Source organism: Talpa europaea (genome assembly GCF_964194135.1).
Source record: "Talpa europaea genome assembly, chromosome: 6".
NCBI lineage: Eukaryota > Metazoa > Chordata > Mammalia > Eulipotyphla > Talpidae > Talpa > Talpa europaea.
Window position 1 is genome coordinate 79,225,256 of NC_140072.1, and position 25,069 is coordinate 79,250,324.

Consider the following 25,069-nt stretch of genomic DNA (forward strand, 5'->3'; position numbering starts at 1 on the left):
ATCAAAGTAAATCATTAAATTATATGTATACATATATACGCACACACTTGAGTCATTTTCCTGAAATACGGTGAATACAGGGTAATTTTTTTTTAAGATTTATTTATTTATTTATATAAGCACTAGGTACAGTCAGAAGCGCAGGAGGGCGAGAGAATTCGCCAGAGCCAGAGCGGAGAACAGAACAGGCAGACTGACGAAATACACTGCTGAGGGGAGCAGCGGGTGCAGCAGGAGAGGTCTGTGGCGCCATGTGGGACCCTCGCTGGCGGCCGGGGATCGAACTGGCGCTGCAGAGGCTGCGGGCAGCTTCTCAGCCCAGCGCTCAACTGCTGTGCCACCATTGGAGGCCGGAATACAGGGTAATTTTTGAAAGGATAAGTCTTGGTGAAAACATAAAAAAATCTTACATCAAGTTTAGAAAATTAAAATATAGAAAATACATTTTAGAAGAGAAAATACATTTAGATACATAGAAAATTAAAATATAGAAAACACATTTTAGAAGAGCAGTTTGTAACATGAATTAGTGGTTTGGATAAAGTCAGAGTTCCCTAATATGGAATTTATATTATTAGGTCAAACAACCACCCTGTAGTTATTAGGGCTTTTCAATACTGACTGTTCATTTTTAAATCAAAATTTTAATCAAAATTTTCTATTTTAAACCAAAATATAACCGTATTCACATTACCAAGGAAAGTAGGAAATAAAGTACAAAAAATTACTGATTCTACCATTTTAATAATTACTATGATAGTTTTAATACTCTTGCCTAATGTTTTTAAGGGTTTTCAAGTGCCCTTAAATCCCATATTTAAATGTAATCTTGGAAGTCTGGAGTACGTAATAGTCTTGTGATTTCACATATGGAAATCACATTGGAGTCCTATAATTTTTAGTTTTATCGACTGAGGTGTGTTCATGTTCTCATATTTTGAGAAAGGTAGGACTTGCGAATGATAGAATTGGATATTTTACTGAGGAAGCTGATTCCTTTTGACTGCTAATAGTGAAATATAAGAGGAAAGAAATAAAGAAGGATTTGCTAAGCAAAAGGCAACCAGAATTTAAAGATTTAGAAAATTCTCAGCCTATCCATATTGCAAAATATGAAATAGAATGTTTAGGCTGCCAACAGTATTCTGTTGACCAACTCTTTGATTAAGGATGTAAGTGTGGGTGGGCCTAATCAGCAACTTAACAGAGATCAGTAGGAGAGATGGAATTATAGCAACAGACACACTGCCAGTTGGGACTATAGGAAACAGAGATGGGAGAGAATAAAGAAATGAAGAAAGGCTGAAACCATGTTTTATCTTTTAAGTGTAGGAAAGAAGTACCCCACAGGTGACTCAGGTCATCGGGACTGCTGTTTCCATCATAAGTGCGAGTGTACAGGCCTGGGGGCCTATTTTGATACAAGTCTTCCATCTTGATTTCAAAGAATGGGACCTCCACCTTGCAGAGCCACATAGGCCTGCCTTCATCAAGCCAAAGGAATGTCATGGGGGTGATGTTACCACCCTATTGGGTCCAGAGGGCAGAGCATGGAAACAAAAAGTTGGTTCTTGATTGAGTCTTAACATCTGCTGATATTTACCTTGCTAGGTTTTGGGCTTGCTAGGGACCTGTTATACTAGTCTTCCTTCTGATTTCTTCCTTTTGAAATGAGAGTATCTCTCGTATGGCTGTTCCACTGTTGTATTTTAGAAGCATGTGACTTATCTGGTTTCACAGGTTCATAGCTAAACTAGAATTTTGCCTCAGGATGAATTGCATCTCAAGTCTCACAAATCTGCTATAGGGGAGGGTAGATTTTAGACTATTTTGATGCAAGTTAAGACTTTTGTCACTGTTGGAATGGAACGAATGTACATTACATGTTAGAAGGACATGATGGGGGGGCAGACATGGAATTATGGATTGAAAGTTTGTGTTTTAGAATTCTGTGTTGAAGCCCTAATCTGATGGTATTAAGAGGTAGGATATTTGGGAGGTAATTAGGTTTAGGTGAAGTGATCTAGGTGCAACCCCGTAATGGGAATCAGTACCTTTATAATCCAAGAAAAGAGATCAGAGTCCCCACTGCTATTGATCAGTGTGAAGATAAGGAAGAAGTCAGTCCTCTACAGGCCAGAAAGAAGACCTTTACCAAGAACCTGATGATACAAGCACCCACATTTTAGACTTCCCACTTTCCAAAACCTTGTATAAGATATGATGATACGCTGGAGCCATCTTGTACACATATACAAAAGTTGATTGCTAAAATCAGTTTTCAGGTCAATTTTCAAACTAGCTTGCAGTGTGCCCTCAGGGAATATTTATTTGTCAGAAATGAGCAAATGCATCAAATTTATCCATTCCCTTCTTTGCATGTGTCAAACATATAATAAAAAGAGAAATAAATGCTTAATTTAAAGTGTGTGTTCCTAGTCACAAGATAAGGTGAGAATGTAAGAAGTTAGGTAGTAATCAAATTAGAAGAGACTGCGAGAAGCCAACAGTGTTCTTTACACAGTATTGAAAGAGATTTTTAGATTTTTTTTTTAATTTATTTATGCATACAAGAACTGGGATACAAGCCAGAGGTGTGGGTGGTGGGAGGATTCACCAGAGACGGAGTAAGGAACAGAACAGGTAGATGTACTGCAATACACTGCTGAGGGGAGTAGCAGGTGAGTCAGGAGAGGTCTGCTGTGCCATGTGGGTAGCTCCCAGGCCAGGGATTGAACTAATGCTGCAGTGCCTGTGGATAGCTTCATAGGTTGCATCTTAACCCCTTGCGCCACCAGGGAGGCCTGATTTTTAGATTTCTAAATGAAGCATTTTGTAGTTTATAGTTTATAGTTTGCCAGCTTAAGTAAAGCCAACTACTTTGCATATAGTGTGATGAATATGACCATAAAAGAAAGCAATTCATAAATGAAATTTTTGATGTTACAGCTTTTAAAATAATAAAATAAAAGCTAACACCTTAAAGAGAGTGACAGTATTAAAACATAGCATGTGGCTTCAGATCTGATCTATACTAGCACTGTTCCTGGAATTCCCTGACGCTTCTGGAAAAAAAAAATGTATTTCTGTTTCTAAAGCTTCCATTCTGCCTCTTGAAACCAAACTATGTTTATATTTATATCTTCAACATTACATTCTAAAATTGAAGTAATAATAGTGTTTTGCATTTTTAGTGAAACTATATAAATACTGCAAATAGAATGTAATGATAAAAGAAAAAATGCTCAGTGGTTTTTTGGTTTTTTTTTTAATTGCTAATTTTAAAAAAGTGAGTTACTTAGAAACTTTCTCTGGTTAATCATAAGTCAACATCCCTAAAATGTTTCTTCTTAAACTAAATTATGTCACATACAAGAGGGAAAATATGTTGACTCTCCCATCTTTCTATATTCTATAGAGTGAAATTATTTGACATGACTTAAAATATTTTCTGATTTTGTTAGACTTTATGAAATATAGCAGTACAGATGAAGATAGAAGTTAGAGTTGCCAAATATATATGGAAACAAGTATATTTTTGTGCACATTTGTATGTAGCATTTTATATATACTAAATACAATATATGGCATTGCATGTATTCTTTATATATACAAATGCTTATGTATATATATACATGCCTTTTTGTGAGATATTTAAATAAATAATATCCATACTGTGGTCCTAAGTATAAAATCTTGAAGTAGTTACTTATATTGACTGTTTATAAAAATCTTTTAGCAGTTTTATATAGTAAAATAGAAAGTTTGTTTTAGGTAAATCATATATACATAACAATTTTCTGCACAGATTCAAATCTATTTAAAATAATTAACTTGAATTTAATTTCTTATGAAAGTTAGACATCTTGGCACTACTGAATTGTAGAATTCTGCAAACATCCAAAAGTGTTTTGTATTTTGCCTTTTAGTACAGAGTTGATGAAGTTTGATTGTGCTAGGTTGTGCTGTTCTTGCCATGTAATTTGCTGATATTATGTTGGGCGACTTTATGTATATGGTAAACTAATGTTTATATTCAACCTTTTAGTTTTTATGTAAGTGATAAGTATCTGCAATTAGACTTCTAAATGTACTTTTATCATTGAAATGATTTGTAGTAAAGTAGGTGATACTCAGAAAATAATAAAACTAGAGTGATAGAAATCCATTTTCACAACTTAAAACTTAAAGGTTCTTATTCTCATCTTGAACAAATTTTTCTACCATTTTGCAGTCTGAGCAGTCAGTGACGGAAAAATCATAGTTCTTGTGTAGTTCCTAAAAACTGATAGGGTGATGAGGGGGATTTCAGTCTATAATACCTATGCTTATAGGGAAAAAATCATGTTAGAGTTACATTATTTTCTGTATTTTAGCTAGTTAGTATTGTTGGTAAAATACTGTTCACAGCCAGAAGGGTTAGACAGATGTGGAATTTAAATAGAAGTTGCTGATAAATTTGCTTTAATATATCTTAGTTTACTATCTATGTTGACAGTTAACTTGTAAGAAACTATTTCCTATCTGTTGACAACAAAGAAATAGTGAGTAGCATATTATAAAAACTTGCTTTGACAAGAATATCTTTAGGTTAAAGAGTGAGACAAATCCTAAATGTATTCTATTTTAATGTGTTTTTAAGACTATTTACCAATGGCTATATGTTTTTGTTTTTCAGAGTTGGAAGATTATCTGATATATTAATGTCTTATTGATAATGGCAGAACATCCACCACTACTGGATACAACTCAGATTTTAAGTAGTGATATTTCTCTTCTATCTGCTCCTATTGTAAGTGCAGATGGAACGCAACAGGTAAGGAAAATGAAATGTTTATTTCCTTATATCTAGTACATATGTATTTCAGAAGAATGTAAAACTTAAAACAGAATGAAACTTCACAATAGTGGGTTCCTGTTATATATGTCTTAATCTTTAGTTCAAAAAGGTTTTCTTGGAACAGATGAGTAGATCATGAAGATGAGATATATATACACACAGTAGAATATTACTTGGAGATCAGAATAGATAAACTCATGTCATTTATGGCAACATGGATGGAGCTGGAAGGGATCATGCTAAGTGAAATAAGTCAGAAGGAGAAAGATATATACCAAATGGTGTCAATTAAATATGGAATACAGAGAAACCAAACTAAGGGTGAGAAAAAAAACAAGCTTAAAAACTATAAAATTGAAGGTGAGAACAAAAGGGGAAGGGTGTGAACTGTAGGTGTTTTGGTGGCTGATGCACTGCAGTGGCAATACCTGTGGTGGGTGATGGGGAGGGGAATCCTCTACTTCCAGAATACCAACAATAATATAAGCCAATGTTACCTCAATAAAATAAATTTTATAATGCCAAAACAATATATTTTGGTTCCATAAGATGATGAAATAGATGAGACTATAAAGTCCCTTCTAAAATATTTTACTTAACCAGTGTCTTAAATTTCTTGTGTGTACCTTTACATAAGTTGTTTTGTTTTTATTTTAGATAAACAATATACTGGTCCCTGAGTGTTTTTTACTGTTTAACCTTATATCTTAATAATTATTATAATCATTACTTCAAATCAGTATGAAATCATAATTATGTGATTAAATGACTGCCTATTTTATATAATAATTAAACATTATCTTCTGTTCCTTCGCTTTTTCCTCTCCTCACATGATATTTTTCTCCCCAAAGCAGATACATAATTCCTGAAAAATTGTGTTTTTCCTCCAACCAGGACTTTATAAATATAGTTTTATAGTTTCAATGATTCTTCATCACTCTCAAATCCTATTTTGCAAATTAAGCAAAGTGATATTAGAAAGACTCAAGATCACACAAAGATTTTGCTTCTATTACTCATTCTGCCTCGTTGGGAAACTAAGAAAAAAAAATATTGTTACTTTGTTGTCATGGTACCTATAGAGGATAGTACCTATAGCAGATATTTATGACTTTCTTACAAATCATAAGGAGCTACTTTGTTAACTTGCTATTGAAAAATCAAGGGTGATTGGCTTGGGTTCTGAATTTCTCCATTTTGCATAAACATAACTTGAAAAACATATGATGGTTTTAATTTTCACATGGGTTCAGATAGCTTTCAGCAGCAACTGTATTTCATTAATTTTTTTAAAAGATTTATTGATTGATTGATTGATTGATACATACATACATACATACAAGCACTGGGTACAGTCAGAAGCGCAGGAGGGTGAGAGAACTCACCAGAGCCAGAGCGGGGAGCAGAGCAGGCGGAAGGACCGAAGTACACTGCTGAGGGGAGCAGCGGGCAGCAGGAGACGTCTGCTCGCCATGCAAGACCCTCCTCTGGTGGCCGGGGAGCAGCCGGGGATCAAACCGGCGCTGCAGAGGCTACAGGCAGCTTCACAACCCAGCGCTCAACCGCTGTGCCACCGGGGAGGCCCTCATTAATTTGTTTTATATGGTCAAAATTAAGTCTTTCAGAGTTTTTATTCTTCCTGAAGTGGCAGTTATTCACTACTTTGAAGGTCTAAAAGTGTCTTTAGTTTTCATTGTTGCCTTAGGCTGATCACTGGCTTCAAATTGTTTATAGTCTGATACATTAAAGAATCTATTAAGCAGTTAATTACAGTATGTTGATGTAGTGCTACAGTTTACAGTCTGTTAAGGGAGAGACAATAAGTTGAAACAACACCATGATGCCCCTTTTTCTATCCTGTCCCCAAAAAGGAGCTATCTTAGGAGAATTTTACTTGGAATCTTAAGGACACCATTGCTAGCATATAGTAGTACTTGTATAGATGAATATAGAGAAAGGAATTATGAATAAACACACTAGAGTGAGGCTGTATTTTGAAGAATCAGATTGGGTCAGTGGGTCTAGAGGGCAGGTTTTTAGGTAGGGTTTGAAAAACAGGTTTTAGGAAGAGACAAAGTCTTAAATTCTGATTAGCAGAGTGCCTTATAGTTTCATAGAAAGAAAGATGAGTGCAAAGAGCATGGGACTTGGTTGATGGATTTAGATTTGATTTGGTTACCTTGGCTAAGTTATTTAACTTATTATTTTGCTTTATAAAGTGAAGGCAATAATTTCTTAGAGGAACTCTAGTTTTAAGGGTGAAATGATCCTGAAGGAGCTGAGTGTTTGCTGAATCTGAATCAAAGAGCTCAATTAATGTTTAAAAGACTGAAGAAAACTATAGATATACCAGTCAGGACTTAATAGATATTTTAAACTCTGCATTAAAAAAACTAAGAGATAATTATGAAGGATACATAAATGTAAGAGAGTAAGGAACTGAACAAAAAATAGATAACATTTGAAGGTGGTAGGTTAATAAATTTGAAAACAGATATTTCTTTGTCTCAACTCAACAACTTATTTGTTAGCCAAGTATTACCAAGTTAGAGCTTGCCTGTGGAGATAAGACACCACCTTGGTGCCTGGAGTAAAGAAGCAATCTAAAAGATAGTTCCTGACAGAGAGACAAGTGTTATGCATGATATATCCCCTTGCTTGACTTTGTTGGAACTATATTATAGCATGATTTTTGTTCTACCTTTCAAGATCAAGCTAATTGTAGTAATTAATCCAAATTATTGCCTCATCAATATTTTCTGTTTTTATATAGTTAACATTTGATACTATGCATGATAGTATCATGCATAGGAATTACACTAAAAGGAATCTCTTCACATCATTGCTGTTAGTATTGCTTTTAGGAAACTATATTTATCATTCATTTAGACTGGCTGAATCTGAAATGCTTTTGTTTGTAAAATCCTCTTGAGTCAGGCCGGAGTCCTGAAGGGCTCGGTTCTTATCTTGGCAAGGAAAGAATTCAACATCAAGACCCAAGTCAAGGCAGAAAAGCAAGAAATTTATTGTCAGATAAGAAGCAGGAATGCTTTCTGAACACAGTGGGGTCCCAAGTGGGTAGCCACTGAGAGGCAGAGAAGCAGGAGTTTATATGAGCATGGGGGTGGGGGGGAGGCAGGTGCTTCAGTGACTCAGCATTGTGTCCCCTGTGATGTGAATTGGTTGTAAGTCCACTAGGTCTCCTTTTTGGTTATTCTGTTTTCCCTAAATGAGCTTTTTAGCCATTGCTTCAGGATTTTATTGGTTTTCTGAACAACCAATTTTCCACTGAGTCAGGGCATCCTGACCATGTCGAACTGCCTATTCCCAGAATCACTTCCTCATTCATTAATATGATAAAATTATAAAACATTAAATATTTTATAGTATTTTGGTGAGACAAATATATATGTTATATAAATAGTTAAACCTAATGTAAAAGGCAGGATCATCAAATTATATAAAGACCAACATCTTAAAGGAAATAATAGTTATAGAATTTTGATGGATTCTTATTTTAAAAACACTGATATTCTGTTAATTACTAGATATACTACAGTTAGGATAATTCCTAATTCTCTACTTAAGTGACTATAGTTACTCATCTCCTGTGCCCTCAGAGCCTATAGAAATTGTTGATTTTTTAAAGAAATATAATGTATGCTGAAATGAGAAGAAAATAAAGAGTAATTTATAAGTAGCACAGAGTAAATAGAGAAAATATGTTCAGCTGAAAATATCTCTAGAGAGCCAAAAATTATTTAAAGTGAATCTGCTTGTAAACTTCTGTAGTGAGGAGTATTAAATGAAAAAGAAGATTCCTACTAAGATGATTTTTCTCAAGAGTTTTTGTGTATTATTATATTAGCTTAATAAAAAACAAGACTATTTTTGGTCAAAAATTGTACCAATGCTTGTAGAAATAGAAGTTGTATTTTGTTTTTTCAACTGATAATATTTCTCTTTCATTAATAAACTATAGGATTATATATTCACTATGTAATCTAAGTAAGTATATATGACTTAAGTATCTATCTACTTAACCACCAGGTAGAATGCTTAATATTAAGATTCCTGAAATAATGCATTTGTGTGATTTAAAAAGAAAGACCTTTCCACACACATATAAACACATGACCAAAAATTATAGACTGACCTTGGGGAAAAAAGTTTACATTTTATTGCACACCATTTATGGTAGATATTTTTGACTTCTTGAATATATTTTTGATTTATTTCAATATATTCAAATGTATTTGAATACATTTCAAAAAAACCTGAGCAATTGAAAAAAAAAGCCTCATGCAATTCCAAATGTACACATTTTACAGGAAAAAAATCTCTGGGTCAGTACATACCCGTCTGTTAACAGTAACTCTTCTCAGGACAGAGAATTGGCTAGCAAGACATAGAGGATAAATTTTGCTTTATCAAGGCCTCCCTGGTAGCGCAAGGGGTTAAACACCGCACTATGAAGCAATCCATAGCCTTTGCAGCACGAGTTCAATCCCCGACCAGCTAGGGAGAAACCTACATGACGAGGCAGACCTTTCCTGTCTCGCCCGCTGCTCCCCTCAGTAGTGTATTTCAGTCAGTCTGCCTGTTCTGTTCCCTACTTTGTCTCTGGTGGATCTTCTCACTACCCCTCCCCCACACATCTCTTGCCTGTACCCCAGCTCTTGTATGCATAAATAAATAAATCTTTAAAAAAATATTTGCTTTATCAGAACTATTTAAAATTTCAATGTTTTTATTTAAAGACCAACATACATTGGGAAAGTACACATATTATTGCTGTATAACCCAATTAAAAAAAATAACTGCTGCCTTTCTCTAGGGTAAGATTGATTTTTCCCTTTTATGCCCACTGTTGGTGTAAAAGGTTTCCAAAGACGCCGTGCCAGATTATTCTTTCACAAGCACTATATATTGATTGCTCTGCAGTGAATTGTCCATCTTTTTCATGACTATCTTCCTATCCTGGTATATGATACTTTTAGAGAGAATATTTGTATACCTCCTATGTGAATATGAATGGAAACAATTTTTTTTTAAATGAATGAACTATGTTTACTACATTTTGGGGAGATTTTTTTTATTTTGGTTTTAGTTTTTTGGTGTGGGACATATGAGTTATCATTTTTAATGACATGATTTTGAAAATAACTGGTTTTGATGAGTTCAAAAATAACCAACTCACAGCTGTTTTTCAAAAATCCCTCTTTTAAATTTGTATTTTTCTAATATAAATTAGAAAATTAGTACTACTAATTTATATTTTTCTCATTTTCTTCCTCAAAATGTGATGAGAAAAAAATTTTTTTCCCACCATTGATAATTTTCTTTAGTATTTCAAATTGTGTCCTAAATATCTTCCTTTTGCTTGTTCCACATAGGTAGTTAGGGATCAAAATTATATGATAAACCATTAGATTTAAAATTAGTTAGGTATGGTAATTAGTTGTCAATGCTTTTTTTTTTACACTGAAATACAATTTAATTTCATAAACATTTGCTAAGGTAACCACTAATAGGTTAAGCTGTATAAGAAAACTAAGTAAAAGATGCAATTTCTGCCCATAAAAATAAGTCTATGAAAAGTATTCTTCCCCAGTACACACACCACATTATAAACCAGTATCTGAGTAAGGGCCAAACGTAGTTTAGAAGGCTTTTCTCATCACTGTTGGGGCAATGTTTGAATAAAATTACTATCATTTTAACTAGTAAACATCAATCGTTGTTTCTGATATGTTTCTGTGAGCATTATTAATCACTATTTTATACATCTGTAAAATCTTGAAACTAACAATTTAAAACTCAAATAGCTGGTAAACTTAGCTGGCATATTGAGTGATTATAGTGTAAAGAAAGGACCTAATGTTAGCTGTAAAGTTGGCCAAAAAGTGCCTGTATATAAAGTAACCTGTTCTTTTGGGAGTAATGCATGAGACTGATTAAAGGTTTGGGGGAAGAAAGGATATTGGAGTTATGTTTTGAATGAAGGAAATACAAATTAAAACTTCAGTGAGGACATAAATATTGAGAAATCTGACAATAAATATAAGGTGGCTATAAAGCAGTGGGATCCCTCATTCACTGCTGAGATAGCTATTTTGGAATGGTTTGGCAATATTTAATAAAGTTTTAAAATGTGTATACCTAAAATCTAACAAACACACTTCCAGATATTCATACTACAGGACCCTTTATGCATGTATATGAGAGAAAATGTTCAAGAGTATCCATTTTGTTTTGTAGTTTAAAAATTGGGAATTATATAAACATCAGTAGCAGGGAAAAATTAATAGAACTTAAAGGATTCATACAACAGAGTATTATAGTACTGTATGCCAGTATTTCATTGTATGTATCTATACTATAGTAAAATCTCAAAAGTGCAATATTAGTAAAATAAATTAGAAAGGGATATATGACTTGATGCCACTGCTATAGACAAAAAACTCATAAAACAATAATATATGTTATATATTAAATGGGTGTATACACACATGCTTATTAAGAATATTAACACAAGGATGAGAACACCAACTATGAAATTTCAAAGAATATATATGAAATAATCCAATACACATGAAAACTAAATAGCTTATCCAATGAACACTGAATGACTAGGTGGACACTAGAATCTGGGTGTTCTGATCCCATCTCAGTCACTGTGGCATAAGAAAAGTTGAGTTTAAATTCAAAATTTGGAAACACTTAGTTCTAGATAACTATTGATTTAGTTGGTTCTAGTTTCAGAAACGGTAGCACTTGGTTTATAGGAATGGGCAGTGAAACTATGGTGAATGCCACCATGATCTCTGACTGCAATCTAGAGTAAACCTTCGGGCTGTGTCTCTTTCGAGCTGTTTGCAGATAAGGTTCCAAGGACAGCAGGAAATGTTTGTGCTCTGAGCACTGGGGAGTAAGGATTTATGAAGTTACTGGGGAGTAAGGATTTATGAAGTTATGAAGTTTCCTACTTTCACAGACTTATTCCAGGATTTATGTGCCAGGGCGGTGACTTCACATGCCATGTTGGTACTGGCAACAAGTCCAACTATGGGGAGTAATTTGATGATGAGAATTTTATCCTGAAGCTTACCGGTCCAGATATCTTGTCAGTGGCACAATGGTTTCCAGTTTTTCATCTGCAGTGCCAAGACTGCATGGTTAAATGACAAGCATGTGGTCTTTAGCCAGATGAAAGAGAGCATGAATATTTGTGGAAGCCATGGAGCACTTTGGGTCCAGGAGGGATAGAAGTAATAAAAAGATCACACTGCTTACTGTAGATAAATCTAGTAAATTTCACTGGTGTTGCATATTAACCACCAGACCATTCTGACTGCAGCTCAGGAAAGCACCCTTTTGGATAGCCCCGTCTGCTCAAAATAGCCTGTAATTTTTATATTCTTGCCATTATGATAAAAGGATCAATCTGCACCTGACAACAGAACCCCAAAATAATGGAAGTAAAACTTGACAGAATGAAGAGAGAAATAAGACAGTTATTTTGATAATTATTATAGGTTTCAATACTCCATCTTTAGTTATGAATAGAACTAGGCAGAAAATAAACAAGGATATAGAAGACTTGAAAACACTGTAACCCTACCAATCTAGTAGACTAATAATTCCCAATATCAGACTATACAGTCTCCTCAGGTGCACACAGATTATTGTCTATCATTATTTTGCTATGAGGAAAATCTTAATATTTTAAAAGATGGAAATAATTCAAAGTACATTCTCCAACAATAATGAAATGAAATTAGAAATCAATAAAAGAAGGAAACTGGAAAATTCATAAATATATGGAAATTAAGCATTGTGTCCCTAAATAATCAGTGGACCAAAGAAGAAATCACAAGGGAAAATAGAAAATACTTTTGGGTGAATGAACATAAAAATACAGCATACCAAAGTTTATGGGATACAGTGTAATAATATACATCTGAAAAGTGAACCTGTACCCCTACGTTATATATAGTGTTGTAAATCAGTGTTACCTCAAAAAAAAAAAAAAAACAAAATTTATGCAATACAGCTAAAGCAGTGCTTAGAAAAGGAAATTATATAACTTTAAAATCCTGTGCTTTAAAAAAAAGAAGGCACAAATCAGTAATATAACCTATCTTTAGACAGAAAGAAAAGGCAAAGCAAGCAAAAGGAAGGAAGTAGTATAGAGTGAAAATAAGTGAACTCAAGAATAAAAAAATCAACAAAGTTAATTCTTTGAGAAGGTTGCAAATTGTCAAACCTTTCAGTTGACTGATCAAGAAGATGACTAATTTTACCAAACTCAAGAATAAAAGCAGAGACATTACTACAGATCTTTCAGAAATAAAAAGGATTATTTATTGAGAAATACTGTGAACAATTATGCACAGGAAATAAACTAGAGAAATGCTTAGTAAAGCAAAAACTTAAAAACCAAAACTAACTTAAAAGTGTAAATTGATATAGAGCTAGCAAGGAAAGAGCTTAGATTTGTTATCAAAGCAGCAACAATAATAAAAACTCCACAAAAGAAAACCTAAACCCAGATGGCTTCATTGATGAATTAATTCCACCAAATGTTTAAAAAAGATTTAATACCTAACCTAAACCAGACAATGCTATCATAGTTAAACTACAGACCAGTATTTCTTATGAATATAGCTACAACAAAATACTAGCAAACCATATCCAATAATACATAAAATTGATTATACACAATTAAGGGGGCTTACCAATTCAAAATGGATTCACCATACATAAAGCAATCGTGCTTTACACCATATAATAAAAAAGGGACAAAGACCACATGGTCATCTTGTAAACTCAATAAAAGCTTCTTCATGATTTAAAAAAATAATAAAACGTCAGTACATTAGCAGAAGAGAATTTCCTCATCCTCATAAAGGACATTTATAAAAATGCTATATTATACTAAATAGTGAAAATTGAACATGTTTCTTCTAAGATCAAGAATAGGACATGGATCTCTTACTCTCACTGCAGCATTACATTGAAAGTTCAAGCCAGGACTTTGAATGAGCAAAGGAATTAAAGGCATCCAGATTGGAAAAGGAATAAATTGATCTCTATTTGTAGATGACATGATCATGTAAAAAGAAAATCTTAAATGATTCACTACAAAGTAATGGAACTGATGAGTTTAGAAGAGTTCTAGGTTGCAAGTTCAATACAGAAAATTCAGTTATTTCTATACTAACAACAAACAATCTGAAAATGAAATTAAGAAAGACTTTTACTTATAGTAGTATCTAAAATAGCAAAATACTTAGGAAGAAATTGAACCAATCTATACTAACAATGAACAATATGAAAATGAAATTAAGAAAACCTTTTACTAATCAAGAAAACCATCCCTTTTATAATTGAAACAAAAAAAAATACTTGGGAATAAACCTAACAAAAGAGGTGAAAGACCTATACAAAGAAAATTATAAAACATGTTAAAAGAAATTGAAGAAGACACAAAGAAATGGAAAGACATCCCCTGCTCATGGATTGGAAGAATTAACATTATTAAAATGGCCATCCTCCCAAAAGCATTATACAGATTCAGTGCCATTCCAATAAAAATCTCAATGACATTCTTCAAAGAAATAGAACAAATACTCACAAAATTCATATGGAACCATAAAATACCATGAATAGCTAAAGCCCTACTGATGAAAACAAAGGAGAAAGGAGGTATCACACTTCCAAACTTCAAGCTATACTACAAGGCCATAATAATTAAAACAGTTTGGTATTGGAACAAAAACAGACACACAGACCAGTGGAACTGAATGGAGAGCCCAGAAATAAAGCCACACTTATATGAACAACTAACCTTTGACAAAGGAGCAAAGAATACGCAATGGAACACGGACAGTTTGTTCAATAAATCGTGCTGGGAGAACTGGACCTCCACATGCAAAAAAATGAAACTAGACCACTACCTCTCACCGAACACAAAAATCAACTCAAAATGGATAAAAGAACTGGACATAAGACCTGAAACCATAAAATATATAGAAGAAAATATAGGTAAAACACTACAAGACATCTCAGAAACATCTTTAAAGACTCATCACCCAAAGCAGTGATCGTGAAGGCAAAGATAAACACCTGGGATGACATCAAACTGAAAAGCTTGTGTACAGCAAAAGAGACATTAACCAAAACTGAGAGACACCCCACTGATTGGGAAAAAATTCTTTGCACTGCAGTCAACTGATAAGGGACTGATCACAAAGGTATACAAAGATTCACACGGCTCAACAAAAACAAAGTAGACAATCCAGTCAAGAAATGGGCAGAAGAAATTAAGACATCTCTCCAAAGAGGAAGTACAAGTGGCCAACAGGCATATTTTCATATGTTCAATATTCCTTTTAATCCAGGAAATGCAAATCAAAACCACATTGAGATACCACCTTACACCAGTAAGTTAAGAATGGCACATATCAAAAAAACAAGCAACAACAAATGTTGGTGAGGATGTAGTGAAAAAGGAACTCTACTACATTGCTGGTGGGAGTACAGACTGGTCCAACCACTATGGAAAGCTGCCTGGAGGTTCCTCAGTCTACTAAAATGGAGCGACCATACAACCCGGCAATTCCACTACAAGGGATCTACCCAAAGGACACAAAAACATTGATTCAAAAGAACATCTGTACACCTATGTTTATTGCAGCACTATTTACAAAAAGTAAAACCTGGAAACAACTCAAATGCCTAAAAATAGATGACTGGATCGAGAAGATGTGGTACGTATACATAATGGAATATTATTCAGCAATCAAAAAAGATAAACTCATGCCATTTGTAGCAACGTGGATGGAGCTAGAAGTAATAATGCTCAGTGAAATAAGCCAGAAGGAAAAAGAAAAATATCAGATGGTTTCACTTATAACAGGAATGTAGGGGAGCCAAATAAGACATCAATGTAAAAAACATAACAACAACATAACACAACAAAGCAAAAACAGACAATTATAAATCAGAGACATACTGCAGGGGAGGAGGAAAGAGAGGGATGAGAGGGAGGGAGGGAGGAGCACAGGGTATATGGTGATGGTGCATGGGTGCCTTGGGGAAGGAAATTCTATGGGGACTCATTCTGAGGGGGTGGAGGGAAGCAAATATTGTTCCAAAAAAAAGAAAAAAGAAAGAAATCCTTTTACTTACAGTAGTATCTAAAATAACAAAATATTTAAAAGACATTTAACAAAAGAGGTATGTGACTTGTACACTAAAAACTACAAAACGCTATTGAAAGAAAGATTTAAATAAATGGAAATACATCCCATAATCTTACATCAGAAGACTTAATATTTAAGATAGCAGTACTCCCTAAATTGTACCAATGAAACATTACCTGCTAAAATCCCAGCTGAATTATTCATAGAAATTGGTGAGTAGACTCTAAAAAACATTGGAAATGTAAGGGACCCAGAATTGTCAAAACAGTTTTGAAAAGAACAAAGTTGAAGGCCTTAACGTTTTCTAATTTAAAACTTGCTATAAAATGGCCAACAGACATATGAAAAAATGTTCAACATCACTTGTAATCAGGGAAATGCAAATCAAAACTACCATGAGATACCATCTTACACCAGTGAGAATGGCACATATTAAAAAAAACTAGCAACAACAAATGTTGGCGAGGGTGTGGAGAAAAAGGAACTCTCCTGCACTGTTGGTGGGAATGCAAACTGGTCCAACCACTGTGGAGAGCTGTGTGGAGATTTCTGGACCTACTAAACATAGAGCTTCCATATGATCCAGCAATTCCACTCCTAGGTATTTACCCAAAGGACACAGAAACATCAATTCCAAAGAGCACCTGCACCCCTATGTTTATAGCAGCACTATTTACAATAGCTAAGCTTTGGAAACAGCCCAAATGCCCAAAAATAGATGACTGGATCAAGAAGATGTGGTACATATATACCATGGAATATTACTCAGCATTCAAAAAAGATAAACACATGCAATTTGCAGCAACATGGATGGCGCTGGAAGGGATCATGCTCAGCGAAATAAGCCAAAAAGAAAAAGAAAAATACCGGATGGTCTCACTCATAGCAGGAATCTAGAAAACTTAAATAAGGGATCAGGAAAATGAATAACTATAAGAAAGTGAAAATCAAAATCAACAAAAAGCTATGAACCAGAGACACTTTTTGGGGGGTGGGGGCCGGGAGGGGAGGGATTGGGGTGAGAATGGGGCATGTGCAGTTGTATGGGGGAATATAAAAATAAAATTTATTATTTAAAAAAAAAGACATGGATAATATACCATAAAATAAATAAAAAAAAAACTTGCTATAAAGGTACAGTAATCAAGATATCATAGTACTGATAGATCAGTGAAATAGAAGATAGATCAGTGGAATAGAATTGAGAGTTCTGAAACAAACCCTTTTATTGTTAGTTAACAAGAATGCCAGATGATTAAATGGGGGGAAAGTCTTCAGCTAATGCTGCTGAGGCAACTGGATATCCACATGCAAAAACATGGAATTGGACCCTTACTTCATAAAGTATACAAAAACTAATTCAAAATAAACCAGAGACCTAAAAGAAGAGCTGAACTTTAAAACATAGAATAAAACATAAGAGTATATCTTTTTTGTTTTGGATTAAGCCATGGTTTCATAGATGTACCAACAACACAAGTACAAGGAAAAAAGTGACATATAAGTTTACTTCACCAAGATTGAAAACTTCTCATGTTTCAAATCTATCAAGAAACTGAGAAGACAACTCAAAAATAAAATATTTGCAAATCACGTAGCTGATAAGGAGCTTGTATTCAAAATATACACCAAACTCAACAATAAAAAGACATATAACCCAATTAAAAATTAGGCGAAGGTTTTAAATTGGCAAGAATGTGAAAAAATTGGAACCCACATACCCTGCCACCGATGGGAATGTAAACTGTTGAATCTACTCTGGAAAAGTTTGGCAGATCCTCCCAACAATTAAATACATGGTTAACATATGACCCAGCAGTTCTAGGTGTATATATACTCAAGAGAAATAAAATATGTCTTTGTAAAAACATTATTCATAATAGCTAAAGATTGCATTTAATCCAGATGTTCATTAGCAGAAAGTTGGTAAACAAAATGTGATTTTTTCTTAGAATGGAGTATTATTTGGCCATAAACTGGTACAGAGTTTTTCATTATATGCTACAACTTGCGTGAACCTGATAAACTTAGGCTAAGTGGAATTTTGAGTGATAAAAATGTTCTAAAATTTACCTGGTGATGGTTATACAACTTGTGTGTGTAAAGCCACTGATTGTACTCTTATTTTTCAGCATATTGTGATATATGGATTATGTCTCAGTAGAACATATTTTAAACTCATTTGCATATTTTAGATGCATGTTTATGTAATGTATATGTAATGCTGGTGGTAAATTATTTTAACAAGACCAAGGTAGTCTTTCTTGATTATATCTATTAGAGTCAGTTTCACAGTTACAGCATCAAGAGGTTATCATTTCAAAGTCTATGATGTTAAATTGTTTACATATTGATACTATTTCCTTATATATAATCTGCATGTAGTATTTGTAAGTTATAAATATACTAACATACTCCAAGATCAGAAAACAAAAGTAGATAAAACTAGGAAATGTGTTTGGAAACAGCATATTCTTAAATTCCAACTTGTTGACTGATGTTTAATGATCCAGAAGCAGATGCTACTCAGCTCTTTGTTGCTTTAGTTTCTATGACAGTCTGATACATTCACATACAACAAAGCTTGCTATATATAGGCAGTTTGATAGAAAGTAAGGTTTGAGGTGTATGGATGAGTACACTAACATCTCACCTCTATCTGTATTTTCAACAGATTGCTATAAAATACGCTAAGATTGTAGCCAGAATGGAGTTTGTAAAATTTGACTTTATTTAGATTAAGGACAGCCTGATGTCCAACTTGTCATTAACGATTACCTCAGTATTTAGTGAATAGAACAAATTACACACCTGGAGTAGAAACTTGCATTACAGCAACCTTGATAGCAATAATAGTAGTTAAATGAGAAAATTAAAGAGGATGCAAGAACAAGTAAAGTGCTACCGTTTTGTAAATGTCTTTACTAAATAAGCATGGCTGTGATTTATTTTCAGTCAGTTTTTGTAATTTATACCTAAAGCTTGTGTACTTATATATTAAGGGCATAAAATCATACTTTAAAAAATATTACAGATTTTGATAGGGAAGAAAAGTTACAAATTTCCCTTTTTATGGTAAACTTCAACTTACTGGCTGTTATTAGTAAATTTGTAGGTATCTGTATTTTGAAAAAAACTGATTTAAATGTTTAGAATCGTATGACTTTGAATTTTAAATATATAAATTGTTATTTTAGCCAATAGCTTATATTTATTAAGATAATTACATTCTAATATTTTACCATGAAATTAAAATTTATGGAGTCTGTAACTTATGTGTTTTACTAGTCTATTTAAAGCCTTTATAATTTAAGAATAGAATCTCATGTATTATGAATCTGTCAGGAATAATCATTCTAGCTGTACTCTTTTAAAGGCACTAATTATCATTCATCTCTAAAGAGTAGTCTCACTAATATACAGTTTGCTTATATACTTAAAATGACTATTTCACTGTATGTACAAACTTTCTGTGTGGATAACTTACTGCTGAGTTTAAAATCACATAATATTTATCATCTATATAACTTTGAAATTTAGAATTAACTTCAGTAAGTTATTTTGAGTTGATTGTTACTTAGGTTGTAAGAGTATATGTTGAAAATGTTACCTAATCTCTAGTCTTCTGTATTCATTATTTTAATTCTGAATCTCAATGTAAAAACTTGTGTTTGAGTTTTAATGAGATTAGTGAATTGATTTCAATATATTATGTAATTTATACAGGTTATTTTTTATGAGGAAATAGCATTTAAAGTGAACTTTTACTTTTCTAATATAAAGCAGTATTTTTTCTTAAACAGCTAACTTAATTTTCAAAGGTAAGCAGTTCATATTGATATTGTTCATGTTAAATATAGCTTATTCTTTAGGTATAATCTGAGCAAGAAATTCGTATTTTAAACTCAGTCCTCAAATACTCTGTGAAATGCTTTGTTAACAATAAAGTAGAGTACACAACCTTTTGCTGGTTATGTAATCATCCCTGTGAGTAATCTTGATGCCTTGGACTTAAATTGAATGCCAGTTTTGAAAAATTAGTAGAAGAATTAAAGTATATGGAAATGCAAACCCAAATTATGACATCTGGAAATTTGAGTTGACAGTATTAATCTAATTATTGTAAAGTCTACATTATTTTCTACATAATTAAATTTTACTTAAAATGAAAAATCTATAATACGACTTTTTAATAGAACTAGTTTTAGACACTAAAGATGTTAATTGTTGCAACCTCATATATTCATGGCACATTTGAGCAGGTATGAGTCTAGTACGATTAGTAAGACAATAATAGTTCTACTTATTAGCCATTCTGAAGTAGGTAACAAATTCTTAGTTTTATTTATACATTCACACACACAGAGACGAGAATATATGCACACACATCCTTGTATAACATATATACATGCATTGTCTATATTTTTTTATATATATTATAATACCTCATTTTCCTAATGTCAGGAAATGAGGTAATCCAGATAGTCTAGATATGTTATTAGGATTCTTTTCCTACTTAATTTGAAGAAAATATTGTTTAGGGCTTGCTGTATGGTAGGCATTATACTGGAGTTTTTAATACAGTGTTTCCCTTAATCTATCAGGAACCCTGTGTATTAGAGAAGAAGACACTAAAGCTTACAGAATTTAAATAATTTGCTTAAAAAACACATTAAGTAGTATAGTAGGATTTGACATAAATTGCTTGCTTCCAAGTCCTTATTTTTTTCTTTCATAATGCTTTCATTTCTAAAAAGGAATTATGAAGATAACTGAGCTTAAGCAGGAAAAAATTACAGATATTTGCTAGTTATCTAGCATTGTAATTGGCTATTACTCTCCCTTTTTGACCCAACTCTGCAAACAGGGTCTAACAGTTGCTCATTTATTATTTTTCAAATAAATTAATTAAATGGACAGATGGTATGCAGATCTCTGTTATTTGTATATACTGATATCAGATATATTCTTATTTAAGTTTGCAAATTATTACCTTAGCACTAGAAACTAAACTCAAGTTTATTAGCTTGATTATTGTCCTTTTCTTTACAAACATTAATCTATTAAGCTGAAAAACATAACATTGGCAGCTCATCTGCAGATTGATAGGCTAAGTACAAATAAAGCTTGATTCAAAGTTCATATAATTAAGTAAATTTAATAATTCTCTGATACATAAATAACTCATACTTGTTTGTAAATTGATATTCAGATGAAATGAATTTCCCAAAGTAATTTCTCAGGAAATCCACATAATGAATTCAAATTTAGATATAATCAAATTGAGGTGCCTGTAATTTATCAAGGCAAATAAGTACAGAAAGAAGTTGGAAATGTTACTTTGTTGCTTGGGGAATCTTGAGCTCTACTATGTAATATGGTATCCATTAACCACATGTGGCTACTTAATAAGATTACAAATTCAATTCCTCATTCTCACTGTCTCATTTCAAATGCTCAGTAGCACTTGTGTAAGGGCACAGACCACTTGTATTGCTACATGTAGTTAGAGGCTATTAGCACAAATAAAGAACATTTACATCATCACAGAAAGTTATACCAATTAGCCCTCAAAGACAGGAAAAGATTTAGAAGCTATGTAGAGGTGGACAGCAGTTAGTTCAGCAAACATAAGTTCAATTTCTGTAGCTTTTGTAATTTTAACTAAAAGATTGAAGTCTTGTGAAAGACTTATGTTGTAGTAGAGATGACAGCATGTATTGTAATAGTAGTATGTATAAAGTACTGTTGACCAAATATAGGCATAATCTAATTCTGCACTAGGGGGTCAGAATGTTGAAAAATTGTAGAAAAAATTCTTTGCCACAGTTTTAGCTGTTCAACATAGGAAAATATCTGCAGAAATCAAATCTGAATCAAATGCCACACTGGAGACTAATAAACACGCCATGGACCAGGAAATGAAGTTATTGACCATTAAACTAGATTGCAAGGGGCCTCCCCTGGTGGCGCAGCGGTTGAGCTGGCTGCCCGCAGCCTCTGCAGTGCCAGTTCAATCCCCGGCCACCAGCCAGGGTCCCACAAAAAAAAAATAAAAAAAATAAAAAAAAAAAAAAAGATTGCAAGGAGATGAGCAGATGGATAGATGGAAAGCTAAGAAGTCAGTAAAGGAAAGTAAGGTAGGTAAGAGGCAGACAGGTCTGGACCAATTCAGGAGAAATTGATTAAACATTGTTTTCTGGGTATATTATCTCTACACTAGAGAGTGATCCATTCCTCTGAGGTAGGGGCAAATTCTTAAAGCGACAGATCTGCCCTGTTAAAAATAATACTAAGAACTAGGTATATAGATAAAATACCAGTAGCTAACCTGTGCCTAAATAATGCTTACTATTACCAGTCACTATCTAAGCACTTGGCATATATTTAATTCTTTAAATCAAGTTGAGTTAATTTAAAGGCTTTGAATCATGAATTGGCAAAAGACATTGCTAAAGTTATTTTAATTCAAAGTAAAGGTACAAGGCCCAAAGGGATTTTCAACCTCTTTAAATTGGAGCTCTCAGGCAAGCATGCTGAAGGAGTTGGATAAGGAATTGCGGGAAAGGATTAGGCATTCCATATAATTTTGTTCATATGTTTTCTATAGTTTGTTGCTGTTATGGGCTAACTTGTATTTCCCCATTCCACCCCAAAATTCACATGCTGAATTCCTAACCTTCCCCCCCCCCCAAAAAAAAAAAAAACCTGATTGATTTTGGAGATAGGATTTTAAAGAGGTAGTTAAGATTACAAGAGGTCATTAGGATAAGACCCAATCCAACAGGATTTTATACTAGCTAGTATCCTTACAATAAGAAGGATACAGCAATACCTAGAGGAGAGGCCATCACAGGAAAAATAAGGCTCATCTAAAATAAAGGAGAAGGACCTCAGAAGAAACCAACCCTGCCAAGACCTGGATGTCAAACTAAGCTTCCAGAATTAAGAGAAAACAATTTTTTCTTACACCCCACAGTCTCTGATATTTTGTAATGGCAAATATAGTAAACTAATATGGTTGGCAAGATAGGATTTGATTTTCTTGTGAGGTCTTTACTTTGTATTCCTCAACCTAACCTAAAGTTGGTCTTCACACCCCACTGATTGGGGTGTACACTCCAGTCAACTGATAAGGGACTTATAACAAAGATATACAAAGAACTCACACGGCTCAACAAAAACAAAGTAAGCAATCCAGTCAAGAAATGGGCAGAAGAAATTAAGGCATCTCTCCAAAGAGGAAGTACAAGTGGCCAACAGGCATATTTTCATATGTTCAACATCCCTTTTAATCCAGGAAATGCAAATCAAAACCACACTGAGATACCACCTTACACCAGTAAGAATAGCACATATCAAACAAGCAACAACAAATGCTGGCGAGGATGTAGTGAAAAAGGAACTCTACTACATTGCTGGTGGGAGTGCAAACTGGTCCAACCACTATGGAAAGCTGCCTGGAGGTTCCTCAGTCTACTAAAAATGGAGTGACCATACAACCCGGCAATTCCACTACAAGGGATCTACCCAGAGGACACAAAAACATTGATTCAAAAGATCACCTCTATCCCTATGTTTATTGCAGCACGATTTACAATAGGTAAAACCTGGAAACGACCCAAATGCCCAAAAATAGATGACTGGATCAAGAAGATGTGGTACATATACACCATGGAATATTATTCTGCAATCAAAAAAGATAACTCATGCCATTCATAGCAACATGGATGGAGCTAGAAGGAATTACACTCAGTGAAAGAAGCCAGAAGGGAAAAGAAAAATATCAGATGGTTTCACTTATAACAGGAATATAGGGGAACCAAATAAGACATCAGTGTAATAATAATAACAGTACAAAACACAACAAAGCAAAAATGGACAATTATAAATCAGACATACTGCAGGGGAGGAGGAGGAAGAGGGATCGAATCAGAGGGAGGGAAGGAGGAGCGCAGGGGGCTGAGGTGATGGTGCACGGGTGCATTGGTGAAGGAAACTCTATGGGGAATACACCTGAGGGGGTGGGGGGAAGCAAATATTGTTTAAAATCTGCCTGTTCTGTTCCCTACTCTGTCTCTGGTGAATTCTCTCACCCTCCTACACATCTGGCCTGTACCACAGTTCTTGTATAAATAAATAAATCTTAAAAAAAATTATAAAATTAATATAAAAAATAAAGTCAGTCTTCATATGGAGTGAAATTGTAAATCATGTGTCCTTTGGGGTAAAGAGAGGTAAATAATTACATCTTCAGCACTGTTGCCATCCATAAACATATTTCTTTTTTTTTTCAATGATTATATTTGGTTTGTAGATTTTTTTTTACAAAAATGTAAGTGAATATTCTTAGAAATTGACATCTTTAAATATTTCATAATTAAATGAATATAAGTAGGTTAAATTATCCTTCAAAATAAACAGTTTAAACAGTTTTGTAGAAACAAACTCTAAAATTCTTAAATTCAAAAGGTTGATTTTTGTTCACTGTACAAAACAAATTGCTTATAATAATTTGGTGGTTTTTTTCTATTTGGTGGGGTTTCTGTTTTTTCCTCTAGAGATTATAAAGTATTACTACTAAAATTTTACCTTTTACTGAATCCGTTAGGATTTGAAGTAGTGATACTTACTAGAGCAAAAAATAAGTGTGGTTTCTGATGGCTATTTTAGCAATTTATGAGTAATTACACTGAAACTGTTGATTTCCCCAGCATGCAAATTTGGGGGGAAATCCAGACATCTCACCCTCTGGAGATGGGCCAGATAACTTTACGATGTTTGAGAAAAGTCCCAATATGCTTTTAAAAGTTAAGTATTCCTTTTCATCTGGTGCACATCTTCTCATCTGAAACACTTTAATAGTGTGTGGGGTAAGTGTAAGATTCTTGTTTTTTATATTCTTATTTTACATGTAAATGACTTCTGATAACACTTAAAATGGAAGCAGATAATCAAGGAATTACCTGTTTTGTTTAAAACAAAAAAGAATATTTCCGTTGTATTTAGCAATGATTA

At 33.6% G+C, this 25,069-nt stretch overlaps 1 protein-coding gene across 2 annotated transcripts in view; it reads left to right on the forward strand.

The window, feature by feature from the left end:
- Nucleotides 1-4,717: 4,717 nt before the first annotated feature.
- Nucleotides 4,718-25,069, forward strand: part of FNDC3A (fibronectin type III domain containing 3A) — a gene marked incomplete at both ends in the record, with an annotated part of 135,775 nt that continues 115,423 nt past the window's right edge. For both annotated transcript variants that reach the window (XM_084234466.1, XM_084234467.1), the window contains one exon: nt 4,718-4,816. In XM_084234466.1, coding sequence (XP_084090592.1) covers nt 4,718-4,816 — 99 coding nt within the window. The remainder of the gene's footprint in view (nt 4,817-25,069) is intronic.